Here is a 19,679-nt window from a genome sequence, read left to right as displayed (position 1 = left end):
CCGACCGTCTCGTGCGAGGTGAAACGCGTGTGGCCGACTGCCCAAACTCTCAACAACCGGAAAGAAGCGATTAAAATAGGACAATAAAAATGAGAACATTAATAAAAACAAAAGGGGGCTTTTTGGGGGGGTACAAGTGTTCCCCAATGAGCAGTGGGGTATAGAGCCCACATACACAATCCCCATCTTGTACCAAGTGTGATACTTTTATAATAATAAAAAAAAAAACATAATGAAAACCCATGTCCCCCATCCCAGCATAAGCCCACTAGGATGGGGGCTTAAAGTGAAAATGATCCTTTTACCAGACAAAAAGTCCACCCGTACTCCAGCTCCATCCTCTGTTCCGAGGGATTAACAATATTTTAACAGAAAATGAAACCGTACCTACTGTTCCCTTCATCCTAGGTTAGGTTTTATTTATTTGTTAAACTTGCAAGTTGCAGGCGAGGACATTCAACACGTAAAGTCTCAAGCGTTTGCATGTCCTTGCAGGTGACTCCTACTATAGTGAATATATTAGAATGTTAGCATCTGATGGCACGCAACCTCAGATGAGTCTCGTCAGTCGAGTTAACGTTAAACTTATCTTACTACTCGACTTTCTAGTGATAATACCAAAGAAAGACCTATTTTGAAAAGAGGTCTTATTACCATAGCAACTACCCCCAATAGGCAGACCTGACCATAGAGAACCACAAGAGAGGTTAATCTGGAAAAGAAGGATCGTGGCTGTTTGCACAGTAGGATTTGAAAAGAGGCAGGGGGTGATGGTAGGGGGCACTAAAGTAGGAAGGGGTCCCATACACTAACCCACTTATGACTCCCCCATTTACTTGTCCAGAGGATTTTGAGGAAGAGATACTGTACGTGCTCCTGTAACATACATCTCAATGCTATCAGCGACATACTAAGGCCCCCTTAAACATAGGTGGATACAAACCAGCCTCCCCATTTAAAAGGAGCTGTGAATTCCAAAACACCTGTGCGCAATTCACTAAACCTTCCTGGGAATTTTTAAAGTGATCTGACCCTATAATTTTTGAAATGGTACCTCTTTAAAAGCCTATCACAAAGCAGTAACTTACTGATGGCGGCAGCCAAATGGTTTCAACAATGGGGCTTATGGAAACAATGAGGAAACGATATTCTGAATGGAACCATCAGGGATTCCAGCCGTGATAAAGCAGGGAGAAAAGCACCAGTCCAGATAATACCAAATCTGAGTGAAATATGAAGGATTCGGCTTCAGACTGCGACCCTGAGAATGTGAGCTCCTAGGTGTGTCCTTAAAAGATTACTGACCTTTCTCTTGTTGGTTGGGCTCACATACAGGTAACTGAGAACGGTTTTGAAACCCACTTTTTCATTGAACTTTTCATATGTTGTTCCATAGTCTGTTGACCTGGAGACAAGAAACATAAATGAAAGTAGAATTAATGTTTACATGCTGGGAATAAACCTTTTATACCACCCATACGGAACATTATGCTGAGTTCATCATTGTACGCAAGGGCTATCATGGGCCGGATCATTAAAGGTATCATCTTCACCTTTATACACATTATTGGGGCTTTTTTGGGGACTTGTAAATACACCCACAAAAAAAATAATGTTGGCAAGAATATTTATTTACCAAATTTGTAAACTGTATGCCAACTGGAAAAAAACCTAGAAATCTGATAAAATGTATTATTAACTTATAAATAAATTAACTAAGTTTAAATAAATAACATTTACTGAACAGATATAATACAGCATAATGTCTATCACTATATACTGAGCCAGACATTGATGGTGGTACAATATAACTCCTATCACTGTATACTGAGCCAGACATTGATGATAGTGTAGCATTACCCCCATCACTATATACTGAATCAGACATTGATGGTGGTACAGTATAACTCCCATCACTATATACTGAGTCAGGCAAGCCAGACAAGAAAACCCTAATATTAGGGCTGCTTTTAGCATGGAACAATCCCGGATCCAGGAGCATACCATCAGCTCTTTCTCTTGTGGAGGAGGGGCTTAGGTAAGGGGTTTGGTGATTCCCAAAAAACAACCTTGATATTACATGGGGAAAATTATCAGAAAAAAATCTGAGAAACAACAATTTCCTCTTTTGTTTTAAATAATTTGGGTTTTGTTTTATTTTACACCAACATGAAATTTCCTGATGAAATATTAATATTTTTATGGAAATTCCACAAATGAAAAGCGCAGTTTTTAGGTTCGGAAATTGGACTTGGTTTTAGACAAATCCGCCTTTTTCAATGACTGTGTGATGAGCACAATGATTTGTGAAACTCTATACAGTCAAAGATACAAATGAAAAAAAGAAAACTTATGGAAAACTTGTTTATAGCTTCACCACGATATCTTTGCATTATAGTGAAATGTGCAATAAAATCCCTACTTTCTGTGTTTCCCAAGTAAGCATTTTTTTCTCCCTTCCCTTACAGAAAATCGGAATGAATTTACACTCTATGAAAGGATAGAGAGAAAGAGAGAGAGAGAGCGAAAATAAACATTTTTAAAAATATGCAGAGTGAAATATGATGAAATATTCATAAACTTTTATTTTCATGGCGACGCGTGCAGGGAAATATGTATTCAGTCAGCACAAAATCTCCCGAAAAAAAATATTAGAAAAAAATCAGTTTTATATGATTTCATTTTGTCAGGGTTCACATTTCTCTGATAAAGAATAAATGAGAGTGAGTTTCTTATGACACGATAAGCCTTTGCCATGAGCCAAAAGGTGGGTGATGGTTGGGTGACCGTGAAAGGTCCTAGAATATCTTCAAATGTTCCAATCTAGATTTAGAACGGGGGTCTGTTTAGAAGGACTCTCTTTGGTATGTGAGCCCAAAATATGGCTATTAGTCAACTATTGATCGACACTTGCTGCATCACCCATAATTGCTTTGGAGACACTCCACTGATCACAATCATTAGGATATCTTTTGTATCGGCGGACATTTTTCCTGCCGGCTCGATAGTTCTAAATGCTGAAGCACCACTTTCCAATTCAGCTCGTCCTGGATACAACGTCTCCAAGACAAACAAAAACAGAGTAACTTTCTTCGCAATTTAAAGCATGTTATTGAAAAAAAAAGTCTATTTGTTGCTCTTCCTAAAAAGAAAAGCTTAATGGTGCTTCTTGAGGCTGAAGAGCTCTAGAATTTCCCTCTTTCTACAAAATTTCTTGATATATTCGTTATCTGTCTGTCCGGTCACCATCTTCCCACTTCTTCTCTACCTGTACATATTTAGGATATTTTTTCTCTCCGTCTTACACAATTCCTATGTCAATTCTGTAGAGATGGGCCTGGTGAAACTGCGTTTCGTACGAATTAATGAAATTGGCTAATTTCATTAACAAAAAAAAATGTACGAATCTCAAGGCACAGGTCTAATCCAGTCCAGACACGGTTAACAGATCCCGGCTTGCTTTGATTCTTTTTATTTTTATTTAGTTTTTTATTCCAGTAGCTGTTCGGCGCTCATCAGTTCTAATGGAACCATATTTACTGTCTTTGCTTTGATACAGACATAACATTCTTGAAAAAAAAGCCTTCTCTATTGAATTGTTTTGCTAAAAAAAATGAAATAAGTGATATTACTTGGATCTTTGAAAAGATAAACAATAAAGAATGGTAGCTTTTTTGTGGCAAAAAATAACAACGAAGGCAATATTTTCATTAGATGCAGGAAAACAAGCCTTATAAATGGAAGGCGATGGACCCATATGTTCACCCGGAAACCTTGGGGGCTCCAAAAAAGTTTGGCTTCGTCTGGATTGTAGTGGTCTGCAACCTAACCTTGAGTCTCATGGAGCCTAACCTCGCCACGATCCCTGCATTAAATTGGGAAGTAAGAAGATCGAGACTCCATGGACAAACATTGCTTGCTTCAGATTCCTTCCAGTCCGCACATAACGATGCATCAGGCTGTGACATCATAAACAAGCACCAAGAATCTTGGGGCCCAGTAGATGCTTAACTCCTGGGCCCCCATCAGCCAACCCCATATCCATCCCACATACTAACACTCAAACTTGCTTCAACACCCACTTACTCTACCACTGTACACTTCCTCTCTCCCTCCCAGGCACCATTAACCTTATGTTCACTTCTGACACTCCAACACCATATACTGACACACAAACCCATGATGACATCATACGCTCACATCTAGACACACGTGCTAACACAAAATACCAGCTCACATATACTAATGTTAACGCTGTAAACTTAAACAATCTAACACCATACATACATACATACCAGACACACGCACATGCTAACTTCATATTCTCACAAACAGTAACACACACATGCTAAGTTGCTAACACCATACGCCAATACACACACACACACTAACACTATATGCAGATATACACACCAGTACCATGTGAGTAGCCATCGTAACTTCTTGTTCTCAGGATCTGCATGATTATTCATCCCCATTAAGTTATCTCTCCCCTTTTGTTAAGTTGCTGATTGTTGTTGATTGGTTCAGACAGCCTTTGTAAGGGTGAGGGGAGGAGAAGGGAGTGAGCAGAAGACTGATTAGATAATACTGTCTCTGCCACGGGCTGCCTTTCTACATGTCTTTTCCCATTCTCCACCATTCTGTACTCGGCATAAACAATAGCGTTTCTCCTCCAACACCTCATCACATTAGAACATTTTTTATTTACGTGCGAAGGTTAAATTGCTCACAATCAGGAGCTGTTTGTGCCTGACGACCGCACACAATAAAGCCCCGTTAAGAGTCATTCATTTCAGAGCCTCTAAATGGAGTAAACGTGTTTCGGCAAAACAAATAGACACGTTGGAAATGTAATAAAAATAACAGATCTGTTAGAACGACCTCAGCAAGAAACATGAAATTATGTATAACGCAAAGCTGCCATTTCTCGGACTGTGTCTTCCCGTGGGAAGTTATTCTCGAAGCTCTAAAATCCGCCGCATTCGAGTTTATCTGAGATAATTCCATGCAATCACAAGTATCTCTGTGACTGCAATTAATTAGAATATAAATAACTACATATACCCAATATCTAACATATCCAAGGGGATAAAAATCTCTAAATTCTGGTACATTGAGTGAATTCTGACGTTTAATTGGGTTGGCCCTGTTGACTTTAGAAACTTGTAATTTTGGAAACCTGTTCAAGGGTAAAAAGTGATTTTTTTTGTCATGCTTTAGTATTTTTTTGGACACATTGTGATTTGTTTGTTTTTTTTTTACTTCCCATGGGAAGCCTGAAACTTGAGAAAATAGCAGAGATCTATTCGATTCTATTTACTATATTTTACTACATTTAGAAACGAGGCATGTCCCGTCATGGCAATTGCCCATGGAAATTCTGGTAGGAAACATGGATTTCTATAAAAGTTTCCATTTGGGTAGAAATTATACAATCTGTTTTAGAAAAAAAATAAAACATTTTTTTTTTTTATTGAATTTTTTTTAATAATTTTATTTAGAAAGGCCAAATGTACAATAAAAACTTTTCAGAATTTTGTTTAGAAAATCCAGGATACTGAATCAATTAAAAAAATATCATCTGTTTTTAAATTAAGAAACAAAAATGCTAAAAAAAAATAATCATAAATTTTGTTTACACAGGGTACTAAAGTTGCAAACGTATAAATTCTGGGGCTTTTTTTTTTAGGTTACAATATATTTTATTATATATATATATATATATATATATTTTTTTTTTTTATTATTATTTATTTATTTATTATTTTTTTAGACTTTTGCATTCTAATTTTTGTGGATTTTAAGATCGGTTTTTGAATATAATTTGGTTTAGAAAGGCCAGAATACTCTTATAGTAAGTTAGTAATTAGTAATGGGGTTTAAGATCCTGAACAACATGTCAGGGGAAGGTTTTTTTTATCTAAGCTAAGCGGAGATGGATTAATGATTCTGCCGGGCTCTGGATAGCTTGTACTCTTCATTGTCTTTGGTGGAAGTTATAACAACCTCCGCATGAAGCTGGTGTCAACATTATTCTGATTTATAACAATAAAGCAATGGATAACGCAACAGACGGACATCTGTCCACCGGTCTCCGGAATTTAAAGTGGTTGAAAGTCAAAAGAGTCGCTGGCGCATATGGTCAATTTTCATGACCTTTTTAATTCTATGGCTGAGAAGATGCCATGTCCCAGTATGCAATAGATCCCGCGCTCTTTTTGATTGGTTGATCATTTAATCTATTTATTTAACCTAGTGAAATAATTTCCTGCTGTTTTTATACACATTATCGGGGCTTTTAGGGCTGTAGAACCCTGCGATACCCTCAAACATTCCAGGAAAGAGGGGCATCAGGGGAGGAAAGAGGGACTCAAGGGAGGAAAGAGGGGCATCAGGGGAGGAAAGAGGGACTCAAGGGAGGAAAGAGGGGAATCAGGGGAGGAAAGAGGGGAATCAGGGGAGGAAAGAGAGGCACAGGGATTTGGGACTAACCAAGAACACTTTGGAGATATGAGTTCAACACAAATCCGTTGCCTCTACCGGTGGTCCCATCCTCAATAATTAACAACCGTTACGAATAAGAACGTATATTTTGGACTCCACGGAGTTTACTTCATGGCTGTTTTAGGACTCACGCGTGCTGCGTTTGAATATTTTTTATAGAGTAGATAATAAAAGTTTAGAGATTCCCAGTGGAATACTCAGATACAACCATCTGGAAAACATGGCCCTCGGTGATTAAATGCGGAACAATTAATTAACGGCGGACCGGAAATGTCAGCGGAATCCGAGATTTGGCTGAGATTTACTGAGAATCAGCAAATTCATAACGAAGGTAGCATCTGTAGAAAGGAATGACTATCATACATCACCGGCGTTGTTAAAATTAGTAAACTTACTATCTTGCGGGATGCGTTCCCGATCTCTCCGAGGGCCAAAGATGAATTGTTACCTCCTCAGGATCCCGTTAAAGGTCACAAGGAAATAAATGATCGGGATCTGAAAGAATGACCCTGGTAATGAATTGGTGGATAGCGGCCGGGTCACCTCAACTGCCCCAGTAAGGGGTCTGTTTAAAACCCCACTTTTTAGAGATGGAGTTAGGAGTAGAAGTTGGGTAAAAAAAACAAGTTGTAGAAGGACGTGCAGCATTCTGTAGACCTAATTTCCTAGAGACTAGTAAGGGAAGTGGGCGGGGGCAGGTGCAGAGTGGGTGGAGAGTAGGCAGGACATGGGTGGGAAGTGGGTGTGATCAAACAAGGAAAGCGGAAACGAACCTGGAGACTGAGGGAAGTAGGGCTTAACCCGGTAACTCCGGGTCAAACCAGCTGTAACACTTAATACAAGATGTGGCAAATCCCAGCAAAATCAAAGTTCATTCAGCACATAACATAAAACATATGTCCCAGCCGTAAATAATGGGCGCTGCATCACATACATCTCTACACATAGTTCCCTTAGAATTTAAAACCAACCTTAATGATGCCAACGGGGGCCAGCATGGGCCAGAGTGGGCCCTGACTGGCATCCCGTGTAGGGTTAGGCCTTGGCGCCAATTTTGGTAGGTTGGGGTTAGGGGGTAGTTATTTAAGGGGTTGTGATACGAGGCTGAGGGACATTTTGTTGTCACCTTACGCGGTGTTGTTTGTTGTCACCGTACCCGGTCCTTTTGGAAACCTTAAGTTGTTGTTATTTAATACACTTAAAGGAGTCACCTGCATTCAAGCAGGGATATCAACCATAGCATACCGGCAGCAAAAGCACCAATTGGGAGTTATATATACGATCACAGCCGTGAAGGAATAGGAAGTTGGCTCAAGGCTGTGTGACCCCTGAGAATCTGCCCCTTTACCCTGAAATTGGGGCAAAAACCCTGAAAGTTCCCAGAAATGGTGATAAATTATGGACACTTTGCTAGTTTACAATCCTACCGGGTTTAATTCTGTTCTCTGCAGACCTTCATGTTCTCAATCCAGGAGACTCACAATTAAATTCACTTTATTGAGTGATTACAGTATTTTCATCGTACATTTTCGTAGAATTAAAAATAAGTAGCTTTCCAGTAACCATAGAGACCAACGTCTTTAATTACTGATATGCGTACTTTATTATTTATTCAGCCGTAACGTCTTTTTAACTAATACGTGGATTTCAATGAATATCTCGGCAATAGAAACCCAATCTATTTATTTTAAGCCCAAATATATCCGTTCTTACCTCCATAGCGAGCTCTCGGTGACGCTGCCCAGGTTAAAATCATACAGCTTGGTAAGTATCAGGATCACCTACAACAACAACAAGAAAGGAATAGCCTTTAGTTTGGATGTCAGTCGATCTCTGTTTATAGGAGGAAAAATGTTAGAACAAGAGGCTATAATCTAGAGGGTCATAGATGAATGGAACAGCTACCCAGTAGTGGTAGAGGGTAATACAGTGAGGGTATTAAACATGCATGGAATAGACATACGGCTCCTGAATCTAAGACGAGACCAACGACTGATTAAGGTTTGAGTCTTTACAGCAGGAGAAACGGGCGACTAGATGGGGGCCGAATGGGGCCGATCTGCCGGCAGATTCTATGCTTCTATGTTAAGTACCACAGGGACAGAGCCCATGGGCAATAATACCAGAGAGTAAACAGTAGTAAGAAATTGTCAGCCGAATTTATTCCTGCTCTAACGGTATCTGCTTTTTGCGTTTCACAGTAACCCCCGCGGGAGGAATCCATTATAATTTGTTAATTCTCATTACATTTGAAGAACTCGTTGATTCTTAGGAGGCTTTAAACGTTGAGAAATACTGGTAAATCCCAAAGTCTCTAATATAGCGGGATAAGTACATTCCATTTTTACTGTTGGTTAATAATACATTTTTATATACCGTATTGGCTCGGATATAGGCCGCACCCGAATATAGGCCGCACCCTAAAAGTTTGGTGCCTTTTTAAAGAAAACTTTTTTTAATAGATATGCTGCCACTCTGTCCCCCCCAAGATATGCTGCCACTCTGTCCCCCCCCGAGATATGCTGCCACTCTGTCCCCACTCCCCCCCCCCGAGATATGCTGCCACTGGTGCCGGCACCGGAAGTTGTATACGCGTATTGCGTAGATGTCCCCCGCCGGCCCCGCAAGACACCCGGGAGTCTGCTCTGTGTGCTTTACACTCTCCCTTGCCGGGACTCCCCTCGTGGGAATTCCCGGCAAGGGAGATTGTTAACACACATCGACGTGCCGGCAGCGGAGGTCGTTCACGCTCATCGCCGCTGCCGGTGAACGTCTGCGCGATGCGCTTAGAAAATCTCCCGTGCCGGCACTCCCCCCTTGGAAAGTGAGCGTATCAGAGAGTAGGTCCCCTGCACCACTGCGGGGGATCTGTATCCTAACCTTTATCACTCCCATCACTCCTGTGTTCCAATGGCCCTTTATCACTCCTGTGTTCCAACGGCCATTTATCACTCCCATCACTCCTGTGTTCCAATGGCCCTTTATCACTCCTGTGTTCCAATGGCCCTTTATCACTCCCATCACTCCCGTGTTCCAATGGCCCTTTATCACTCCCATCACTCCTGTGTTCCAATGGCCCTTTATCACTCCCATCACTCCTGTGTTCCAATGGCCCTTTATCACTCCCATCACTCCTGTGTTCCAATGGCCCTTTTCTCCGTTTCTTTTCGAATAATGCATAATAAAGTACCCGCAGAGGGTTAAGGTTACTCACAGAGTACTTTAATAAGCGTTCTTATAGATAGCGCCTTCAGATTCCGCAGCTCTATACAAACAATATTTAAAAAACAAATAATAGGTGCCTATTCTGCACACATAAAATTAGCAAAAAATGACCATTGACAGCCCATCGCAGATGCGGAATCTGTAACTGTCCAAAAAAAGTTGGCAATTCCTCTAGAATTCGGTCCCCAATCAGCCGTAATGAATCGGTGACAGATGCTCTGGGCATTTATCCTTTAAATGGAGGATGCCTTTCCGCTTAACCTCGTTCCCTGGAGGGAGGGCGCTGACAGATGAAGTGATGGAGCGTCTCCCAAACTGCTTGCGCATATCATAGGTCGTTTTATGTCAATCCATAAACCAATAATACGGAGCAGGGGAGGAAATAATAAACAGGGAGTCGTAGCGCAGGCGTGTCGGCGCACACATAGTTAATCGGAGATGTAGGAAAGAAGACTCCGCAAGCTGCTCCTCGTCTGAAGGTGACCCGGGAGTCATTGGCATATCGGGGGGGCTTATGCCTATCCCTTTTATCTATAGCAAGGTGTCCCATGCCACCCTGACACATAAAGGGTTAACGGTAGCCCTTCTCAGGAATTGAGAAAGAGCCACAATTCTTTGGTCGGGGGGGGGGGGTAACACAATAAGGTTGGTAGCACCTGAGCCTGCCCTTGTTGAGTTGAGTTCTGTTCCTGGTAATAGTACAAATGAGCCAAAAATTGATGCTTTTGAGGTGGGGCAAGGTATTAAGTAGCTGCTTGTTCTCAGGTGTCTTCGAACTTTGGTGTAAATGACCGAGCGATGAATAGCACTGCCGTAGTGATTCGTGATACAGGAAGCCAACTGCGTAACATTAGATTTTATCAAGTGCATTACTGAACAAAACAGCATTTTTCTTATACTTTTTAACCCTCTGTACTGCCGAACCCCGCCACTGCCACCGAAAAACACTAACATGCTGAAGGTTTCATAGGAGCCAGGAAACGTTCCCAATAAATACTCAGCGCCTGCCGTTTGATCCCCAGCTGACATTTGGTTTTCAAAGTGAAAAAAATAAAATAGTATAGAAGCGTTAGCCTGAACTATATATTCAGCCTGAAAATAAATTGTACCTTAATGACTTGGCTTCCATTCAACGCATGTTAATAGCCCTCATTAGCTGTCGGAACATTGTGTATGGTACATTATCTTTAGACTTCCGACGTAAGACGGCTATATTTTTCCAACCCTTTTTGTTATTTTTTTTTTTATTTTTTTTTTATGTTTTTTTTTTCTCTCGTTATGAAACCATAACATGTGTTGTTTATTAAACCGCAAAACATTTGCTAGATAGCGAGTCCCCCCCCTCCCCCTCTTCGAAGAATACATTCATTTCGTGAGAAATTACCTGCACAAAACGTATTTACTTCCATAAGGTGAGATTTCAATTGGAGTTAATCCAGGAAGTTTAATTGAGCACAACCCGAATGCTTTTTTTTTTCCTTGAATACTCTCAGTTTCTTACGATCAAATTATATCCGTAAAATCATTAAATTGGTGACAACGTGACAAAAGGACTTCTTGGGCAAAAACCATCGCATAAAGGTACTGCTTGGCCCGGGGGGGGCGCCCCTGGAATGAGCTCTCTTATAAATACTATCTTCATTTGTTCGATAAATCAAGGCTCTCTCTTAACTTGGTAAGCAGATTCAAATGTAGCAAGACCTTTCCGAGCCTATAAAATTTTACAATGGAAGAGAATGACTCTACTTCATTAAACCTACCCGGAGATCTTGCCAACTTTAACCCCTTAATGATAAAGCCCGTACATGTACGGGCTCAAAATGCATTGCTTTCAGTGGGTTTAGGGACCGCCCATTGTCCTTTAGGGGTTAAATTAGTAAAAGTGCTTTGCATATGTGAAGCTTAGATATATGGATCGTTATTTCCAGCAGTTTAAAGTATGAATGCATTCTGTTCTCGCGAAAAAAGGTACAAGAAGGAGGAGGAGGGGGGGGGGTACGACTTGTAAGGGTTGACAAGTGAGGGTCCGTGTGCCCCATGCATCATGGAGACAGATTAGAGCGTGCGAGGTGTGATTGCTTCGTGCAGGACGATGAGAGCCCAGTTCTTAAACAATCCGCTCAATTTATTCCTCCTCTCTGCAATTCGGAGCCGTCGAGATTAACATAGTCCATCACGGCTGCTGTCGGTGTATTTATTCAGCGCGATTAATAATGGGATTGTATGTGAACTGTACGCGCTTCTCCTTTTTTTTTGGCACAGCTGGTAGCCCGGCGAGGTGCGTCGGGTACCAGCGAGCCAATGAATACAGAATCAGGGTGTACCTGCCACCCATGCAACTTTTTAAGTATCCACAAAAGGTATACTATAGCTTGTAATTGTTGAGTACTGAGAAGTATGAGGCCTTCTCAAAGAATAACCGGCAGCAACCCACGGCGTGTCACCACTCCGGAGGATCTCAAGTTGTAGAGAGGAAAAATCTCCATCAACATATCAGATCCCACCCACAAGGGTAGTCAAGAAATGATGAAACGCGAGGGAAACTCAACCAACAACCTCAGACACATATTCTTGCTTCTTTCCAAGAAGACAGAGGAAAGAAGAAAGATAGTCCAAGTGTGGTTGGGCCACCAGGGCTAGAGGACATGCTGACACTTCCAGAGGAACCGGTCTTCTAGGGGGTTTAGTTTTTTCCCTTTCAAAGCCTTAACAGTAGGATGTGGCAGGTAAGCCCCTAGGGTCAAGGAGGTCCACTGGACCCGCAGTTATGTTTTGGGGGTGAAACCTAAGAGATTCCTCCAAAAAGAGAACTCTTACAATTATAACATTTTAGGGATATACATAGAATTTGTTGGCAGATCAGATCCGTTCTTTCTGTCCATTCTCTCCATTTTTCGTGGTATAAAGACTCAAAACTTAACCAGTCCTTGACCCCCTTGGCCATATGACTTTTGCATGCATGCTTAAATTCTCCTTTAATTAACCATTACCATTTCTGCAAGGAGACTGTTCTACTTATCTACCACCCTCTCAGTAAAGTAAAACTTCTTTACATTCCATCTAAGCCTCTCACCCTCTAGAGTTAGATTACGGACTCTTGTTCTAAAGTTTCTCCTCTCTAGAAATAATCTCCCCTCCTGTCCTCTAATCTTGGCACACAATGGACAAAACATGTAAATGCTTAGATTTCATGCAAAATATCTGCAAAAATGATCAATTTAACAAAAATAACGGGAGATACAAAGGTAATTTATTCTCAGCTAAATCCTGGTACGTTTTTGTAAAATGACTAATTTGCTTCATATCGCTTCAAACAAATAACTTGAAAGCGTAAAATGATACATCGATTCACAGTCGTAAAATCTCACCCCCCGCCTGGGCGAGGGGGTGTTAAACAATCACAATAATATTCATTATTCAATCACTTAGCGGGAAGACGTAGGTGGATCCATTGCCTGATACGCCATACTTTATCTGGATAACTTTGTTACCTCCTTGCTTATAAAAGTAAAACATGAAATCTCATATTTAAATGCTGACAAAAATGATGAATTACATTAACTGGAAAACCCTTATGTAAGTTATGGTGCGTAAAGGCGATGGAAAACCCTTCCACTTAAAATTAAGGGGGTAGTAGAAGTATTATTAAACACTCATCTACAGACACCAGACAAGCCAGAAGGCTTGTTTTCACCCTCAGAAATCTCATGGTGCTGCCACAACCACAAGGGATTCTGGGTAGGCGCATGCAAAGTAGATTGGGAATTAGGCACAGCAGTCGGAGGGCTACAGGGTCGGACAGGGCTGAGGGGATCTGTCTTGAAGTTTTTTCTAGGCTGACCTGTGATGCTCCCAAGTGGGACACACTGTAGAACAGGCCGTGAAGCGGCTGTCCGTTCTTGGTGAGGACCTCAAGTTTGTTTCAGTATGAAATTGTTTGTTTTGTATGAAATTTCACCAGTTGGCGGGGGGGGGGGGGATCTCTTGGGGCTCACCCCAAGTGAAAAGTAGACCTTCTTATGCTTTTATACCTAGAGTGATGCCTACTGATGAGGACTGTAAGAGGTGGTGCATATATGTCTGGGGCACATGATTTTGTTCTCACGTTTTTTGGACACTGTTTTCTTTTTAAGAGGCAGTGAAGCCTGGACTTTGCTGGAGGAGGATTGGGAGCCTTCTGGCCCCTTCCTTTCTCTACAAACCCAGCAAGGAGTCTCACTCTTCGGGGTGAGACTCAAGATCCGACCCTCCCATGGGGGGGGTTGGAATTTGTCCGAGTTCTCCGTGAGGGAACTCGCAATCGTAGTCTGGCTTCTGTTGCCTTGTGCACAGAATGCGGCACCTAAAGGAGCATGCACCTCGGGCTTCCAAAAAAAAAAAAAAAATGTCTGGGGCCTTTGCCATTGAGGGAGGCCTCCCCCTAAGGACATTTATGCATGCCAGGGGGCTGTGCAGATATAGACACTACCCACAGTGCATTGTGGAGGAGGAGATTTCCCTTCACTTGTTCTGGCAGTGCCCGTTTGCACAGGCTTTGTTCAGAGCCCTGGAGCTGGATCTCAAGGACTCTATCGAGAGAAAGTACCTGTCTTACCATTCGGTACTTTACGGACTTTTTCCAGGAACACACACGGAGAGCGCCATTGAGGATGCTTGGCGTCTCGTGTGCTGTGTAAAGGACGCTCTATGGTTTGCCAGGAACCGCCTGGTGCTGAGGAGGGAGCAGGTCACAGTCCGTGACTGCCGCAGGCTTATCCACAGCCTGCTGAGAGACTACTCTCTCAAGGACAGTCTAGAGGCTGAAGACTAGCCCCATTCTCCTCGGCCACCTTCCCCCCCCCATTTCCCCAGGTTATGTTCCACTAAAGTGCTAACCATATCTGCCATGTCTGGAAATGTAATTGTACACTGCTTCTACTGAGCTTTCCGTAACTGAAGTCGTACTGTAACGTGTATTGCCCTGCGCTGCGTCACAGTACTGCTTATCGTCTATCTGAACCGATATTACGGATTTATGTATTCCTGCTAAAACAGGTTGATGTCTGTTTTGTCATAATCAGTTTTGTATAATAAACTTAAATACAAAAATATGTCTGGGGCCTTTGCGATAGAGGGAACAACTTGATCCTCTGGGTTTAGGGCCGAGGTAACTTGGAGCCCTGCACTATTGTTCTGAATGTGTCTGCGCGGATGGCCTTGCTATTAATTGTGCTGTTTTTTAGTGCACCTGTGCCTATTAACTTCTTGCTGTTTCGCAGCTTTTTTTGACCATCCCATTTCCCCAGGCTGTTTCAAGCAATGTGCTGTTAACCATATGTGCCGTGTCTGGAAATTTAATTGTACGCTGCTTCTACTGTGTATCACTGAGCTTTCCGTAACTGAAGTCGTACTGTAACGTGTATTGCCCTGCGCTGCGTCGCAGTACTGCTTATAGACTCTCTGAATAATCTACTTTTTTACTTAAATACAAAAAAAGCTGTCCATGATCTGGCTACTGCACCTCTTCCCAAGTTTTGTCTAAAGGCTGTCCTGTACAGCGGGCAATTACTTTCAAGGGATCCATGTATAAAGTGGATATAGAGGCAAAAGGGGATAATTGTTAGCCTTATTTGCATGCGCCTACCCAGAATCCCCTGTGGCAGCACCATGAGATTTCTGAAGGAAAAACGAGCCTTCTGGCTTGTCTGGTGTCTGTAGATAAGTGTGTAATAATACTTCTACAACCCCCTTAAATTTAAGTGGAAGGGTTTCCATCACATTTACCCACCATAACTTAAATAATTATACCAGAAACCAAATGGAAAATAGGAAAGCATTAAAGAAGATGAAGAGACGTGACTGCCAGAATTTAAAGGGGTCCTCTTGACCTGTTCACAGGAGGAAAAAGGATAATTTTCTTCTACAGTGATAAAAAAAAAGATTGTTTGGCTGCCCTAAAAATGTCAAAAAGAAGGTGTTCTTTACATACAGAGGTTGTTTAACCCTGTACATGCCAGCATGAGGGTAACAATCAGATGTAGTTTCAAAAAGTGATTCTGTGTGGGTCATATTTCTAAACAGCAGTTCTGAAGCAGGTGCATCACATTGGTTGCCATGTTTATTGCATCACATTTTGAACTTTGCCCCAGAATTGCTTTACATAAAAACCAGAGCAAATCAGCCCCATCCGGCCCCCGTCCAGTCGTCCGTTTCTCCTGCTGTAACCAAGTTTCCTTTCTTTTTATCCCCATTGTTCTCTTTAATTTCCCACCTTTTCTCTTTATCAATCATCCTTTTTCTCTCTCCCCTTTCTCTTTATCGCTCTTCCTCTTTCTCTATACCTCACCTTTTCTCCTAATCTCTCCCCTTTCTGTTTATTTCCCCTCCTCTTTCTCTTTACTTCTCCTCCTTTTTATTGTTTCTCCTCCTCAGCTCTCCCTTTTCACCTTACCTCTCCCTTTTATCTCTCCTTTTCTTTGATCCACCCTCTCTTCTCGTTACATCTTGTCTTTTTCTTTATCTTTTCCGTTTCTCCTTATTTCTCCACCTATTTCAATGTATCTTTCCCTTTCCTCCTTATCTCCCTCACATCTCATTCTCTCCCCTTCGCATTATCTCAACCCTTTCTCCTCGCCTCTCATTATCTCTCTCCTTTATCCCTAACTCTTCTGTTAATCATTTTTTATATTTGGCATCACCCCATTTTTCCCTTGCCTCTCCCCAGTAATCTCACATATGTACTGGCCCACATTTTTGACATTTGAAATAATTTCCCCTCCTGTACTTTGTTAAATCCCTTTATATATTTAAATGCCCCCCCATCCCCTTCTCTCTTCCCCCCCCCGTCTCTCTCTCTCTCTCTCATCCTCTCTCTCTCTCTCTCTCTCTCTCATCCCCTCTCTCTCTCTCTCTCTCAACCCCCCCCCCCCTCTCTCTCTCTCTCTTTCTCTCTCTTTCTCTCTCTTTCTCTCTCTCTCATCCCCTCTCTCGCCTCTCTCTCCCAAGCCGGACATATTGAGATCCCTTAGTCTTTCCTGAGCATTTTATGCACCCTGTATAATTTAAGACTAGTTTGCTCGCGAACATATATGTTTTGCGAATGCTTTCAAAGGCCCCGTGTCATTATTGTCACCTGAATGATCTCCTTTCCAGACACAAAGTATGTAATCATCGCTCACAACACATTAACGCCTTTAACTGACAAAATGACAGTTTTCTGTCAGACTCGAAACGTGTGAACTATTTAGAGGATTGAGGTAATTGGATCGGCGGGACCCGCGTATGACGAGATTGAAAGAAGCAGGTGAGGTGACGGGGTGCACTGGCATTTCATAGATAGAAACAAACATCACCTTTTTTAGGTTCGGTTTTAAACTTTACCCCCAAAAGCTTGGTCTCCTTTACAATTTCCAAGTTTGCATAGCTCCGAACAGTCCTGGTTTTAGAGACACAGTCACGGTTGTTGATACTGCCCAACAGAGCTGCTCTATTGACCTTCTTTGTAGTGGGCCGTGGGTGAGGTCAGAGGATTCCTAGAGACCGTCTCACAGTGCTTTAGAATATGTCGGCAGATCGGCCCCATTCGGCCCCATTAGGTCTATCCATTTTTTTGTGCTGAGCTTAGATTCACGAGCCACATGCCTAACCCATACATGTTTAAATTCTCTCACTCTATTAGCCTCTACCACTTCTGCCGAGAGGCTTTTCCACTTACGTACCACTAGTGTAAAGTAAAAACTTTTATAATCTTTATACAAGCTGCTTTAGAACTGAGGCTCAGTCTAGCTGTAATTTTTTTTTTTTGGGGGGGGGTGCTGATTGCAAAGGCTGACATTGTTTTGCAGAAAATAAGTTATTATAATTCCTCACTAGTCCTCACTCCAAATGCTCCCGGAGCCCAAATCCAGTCCCCAGCTGTCCTTTTCTTGCACTCCATACGAGCGCCGGTAGCTGTAGCTGATTGCAAAAGTTTGCAACGTTTGCGTAATGCGCTCCTGACGGGGCTGCGGAGGCTGATTGGAGGAAATCGCTAAGCTTCGGGGGGGACAAACGGCAACTTAAGAAATGGGGGGGGAATCAAAAGAGAGAGCAGAGAGATTTCATAGGGAACTTTCAGGGTTAATACGCCTACACCTGTCTCTTGTACTTATAAAGCACGCCACACTTTTGGGCTGCATCTACTAAACAGGGAGCTTGCAGGTGAGTCAATATGTACAACTCGGATTAATGAATATATCCCTTCCTGACTGGCTTTTTTTTTGGGCCCTGGCAGAGGACTTAGAGATATTACCATGCCTTCCAACTGTCCCGCTTTGCCTGGGACAGTCGCGATTTTGCCACTCTTTTCCGCTAGAGCTCTACCTCTGTCCTGCTATTTGGGACAAAGGTAGAGCTCAGCAGGACAGCGATATTCAGGACCCCAATCCAGCGGCCCCAATTTTATTCTCTGTGTCTGGGAAATTGAAGAAGGCCAACTGCGCATGCACAGTAGCACTGCCACTTGAGTGACAATCTACCTCCCAAGCTCGTCCCACCAGGTGTCACGATTCGCCATGGGGTAGAAGTTGGGGGGAACATATTAGTTCTAAATACCCCTTGTATTCTCGAGGATGGTTGAACGGTATTACCAGAACAGCATGCGCACATTTTTCTCTGCCTTGCTGTTCATTAGGAAGATTTACAAAGCAATAAACACAATGACATACAGCCTGTAACCACCAAGTAACCCTGCTGTGAGCTCATAAAAAAACAGATTCCAAAAATATTGCTCTGTTTTCTTTTTTTTGCCCCATAATATAATGTTTTCAGGCAGCTCCATATTAGCCATTTGTATAATTCTCGCTCTGTTATCTGATCCAGAAGGCTTGTTTTTCCCTCAGAAATCTCATGGTGCTGCCACAACCACAAGGGATTCTGGGTAGGTGCATGCAAATAAGGTCAACAATGATCACCTTTTTGCCTCTATATCCACTTTATACATGGATCCCTTGAGATTAATTGCCCGCTGTACAGATTTCTGAGGGAAAATGAGAAGATGCGTGTTTAATAATGCTTCTACTACCCCCTTCTTTTGCATGCCTACTGCCTGGCTCATCTATTCCATCACTAGGTCCTTGTGAACGGCCACAACCGGAGGCCACGATGGTTCTTCTCATGCATAAGCTTGACAACTCTCTCTCCACTACAGCCGCTTGCCCACCTATACATTATAAGTGATTATCACTCTGTTACTTAATCCCTTTATACATTTTGTCTTGGCACGGACGTTGCTGATGCGGAACGCGCTTTCCCTTGCGACAAACTTGGTAGATAAGAGCATTCTAATTATATTTTCTTCACTTTTATGGACCCGGCTAGCGAGGGGGATTCAGAAGTTGATCTTAAAACGTGGTTTCCATTGGTCGGAATAAGTAATTTAAGGAGATCTACTACAGATGAATTAGGCCGCCTCAGGCAGTAAGACGATAACAAATGCCCGGAGTGATTGTCACTATATCATACTATACAACAATAAAGCTGAAATGAAGTACGCCTGCTCCTGGATCCAGCGTGAATAATGACACCCAACACAGAAAAATTATACGTTAACTGACATGCGATATTGCCGTACAGAAATGAATTTCTTAACCCTTTCCCCTGCCACGGAAGCATTTAATGGAGTCTAAGTCTCCGCTTCCAACTTATTGAGAGACCTGGGAACCGAGACTCCGTGTCTTTATCCCAGTCTCATGGTTTCGGGGGGTGGGGGGGGGGAATGGGAAGAACTTCAGGGTCACGCAGTCTGAAGGTGACTCTTAAATTCTTGGCCAAATCGACCAATTCTTTAGGACTACTACAAAGTAGAAGAGAAAGAGGAGAAATACTAGAACCTAGAATCCAGAACTAGACGGTCAGAGGCTTAGATGGAACATTAGGGAGTTTTACTTTACTGAGAGGGTGGTAGATAAGTGGAATAGTGGTAGAGGGTA

The 19,679-nt window shown here is 42.3% G+C and overlaps 1 protein-coding gene across 1 annotated transcript in view; it reads right to left on the bottom strand.

Annotated features, from left to right (window-relative positions):
- Positions 1-19,679, bottom strand: part of LOC149288790 (VPS10 domain-containing receptor SorCS3-like) — a 204,871-nt gene that overhangs the window by 126,361 nt on the left and 58,831 nt on the right. The window contains exons 2-3 of the mRNA XM_089491469.1: positions 8,221-8,288; positions 1,306-1,405 (exon numbers count right to left, since the gene is read on the bottom strand). Coding sequence (XP_089347595.1) covers positions 1,306-1,405; positions 8,221-8,288 — 168 coding nt within the window. The remainder of the gene's footprint in view (positions 1-1,305; positions 1,406-8,220; positions 8,289-19,679) is intronic.

This window comes from Sceloporus occidentalis, unplaced genomic scaffold, assembly GCF_023333645.1.
Source record: "Sceloporus occidentalis isolate IW3139 unplaced genomic scaffold, rSceOcc1.0.p SCAF_50, whole genome shotgun sequence".
In the NCBI taxonomy this organism is placed as follows: domain Eukaryota; kingdom Metazoa; phylum Chordata; class Lepidosauria; order Squamata; family Phrynosomatidae; genus Sceloporus; species Sceloporus occidentalis.
This window is presented reverse-complemented; position numbering and strand designations above follow the sequence as displayed.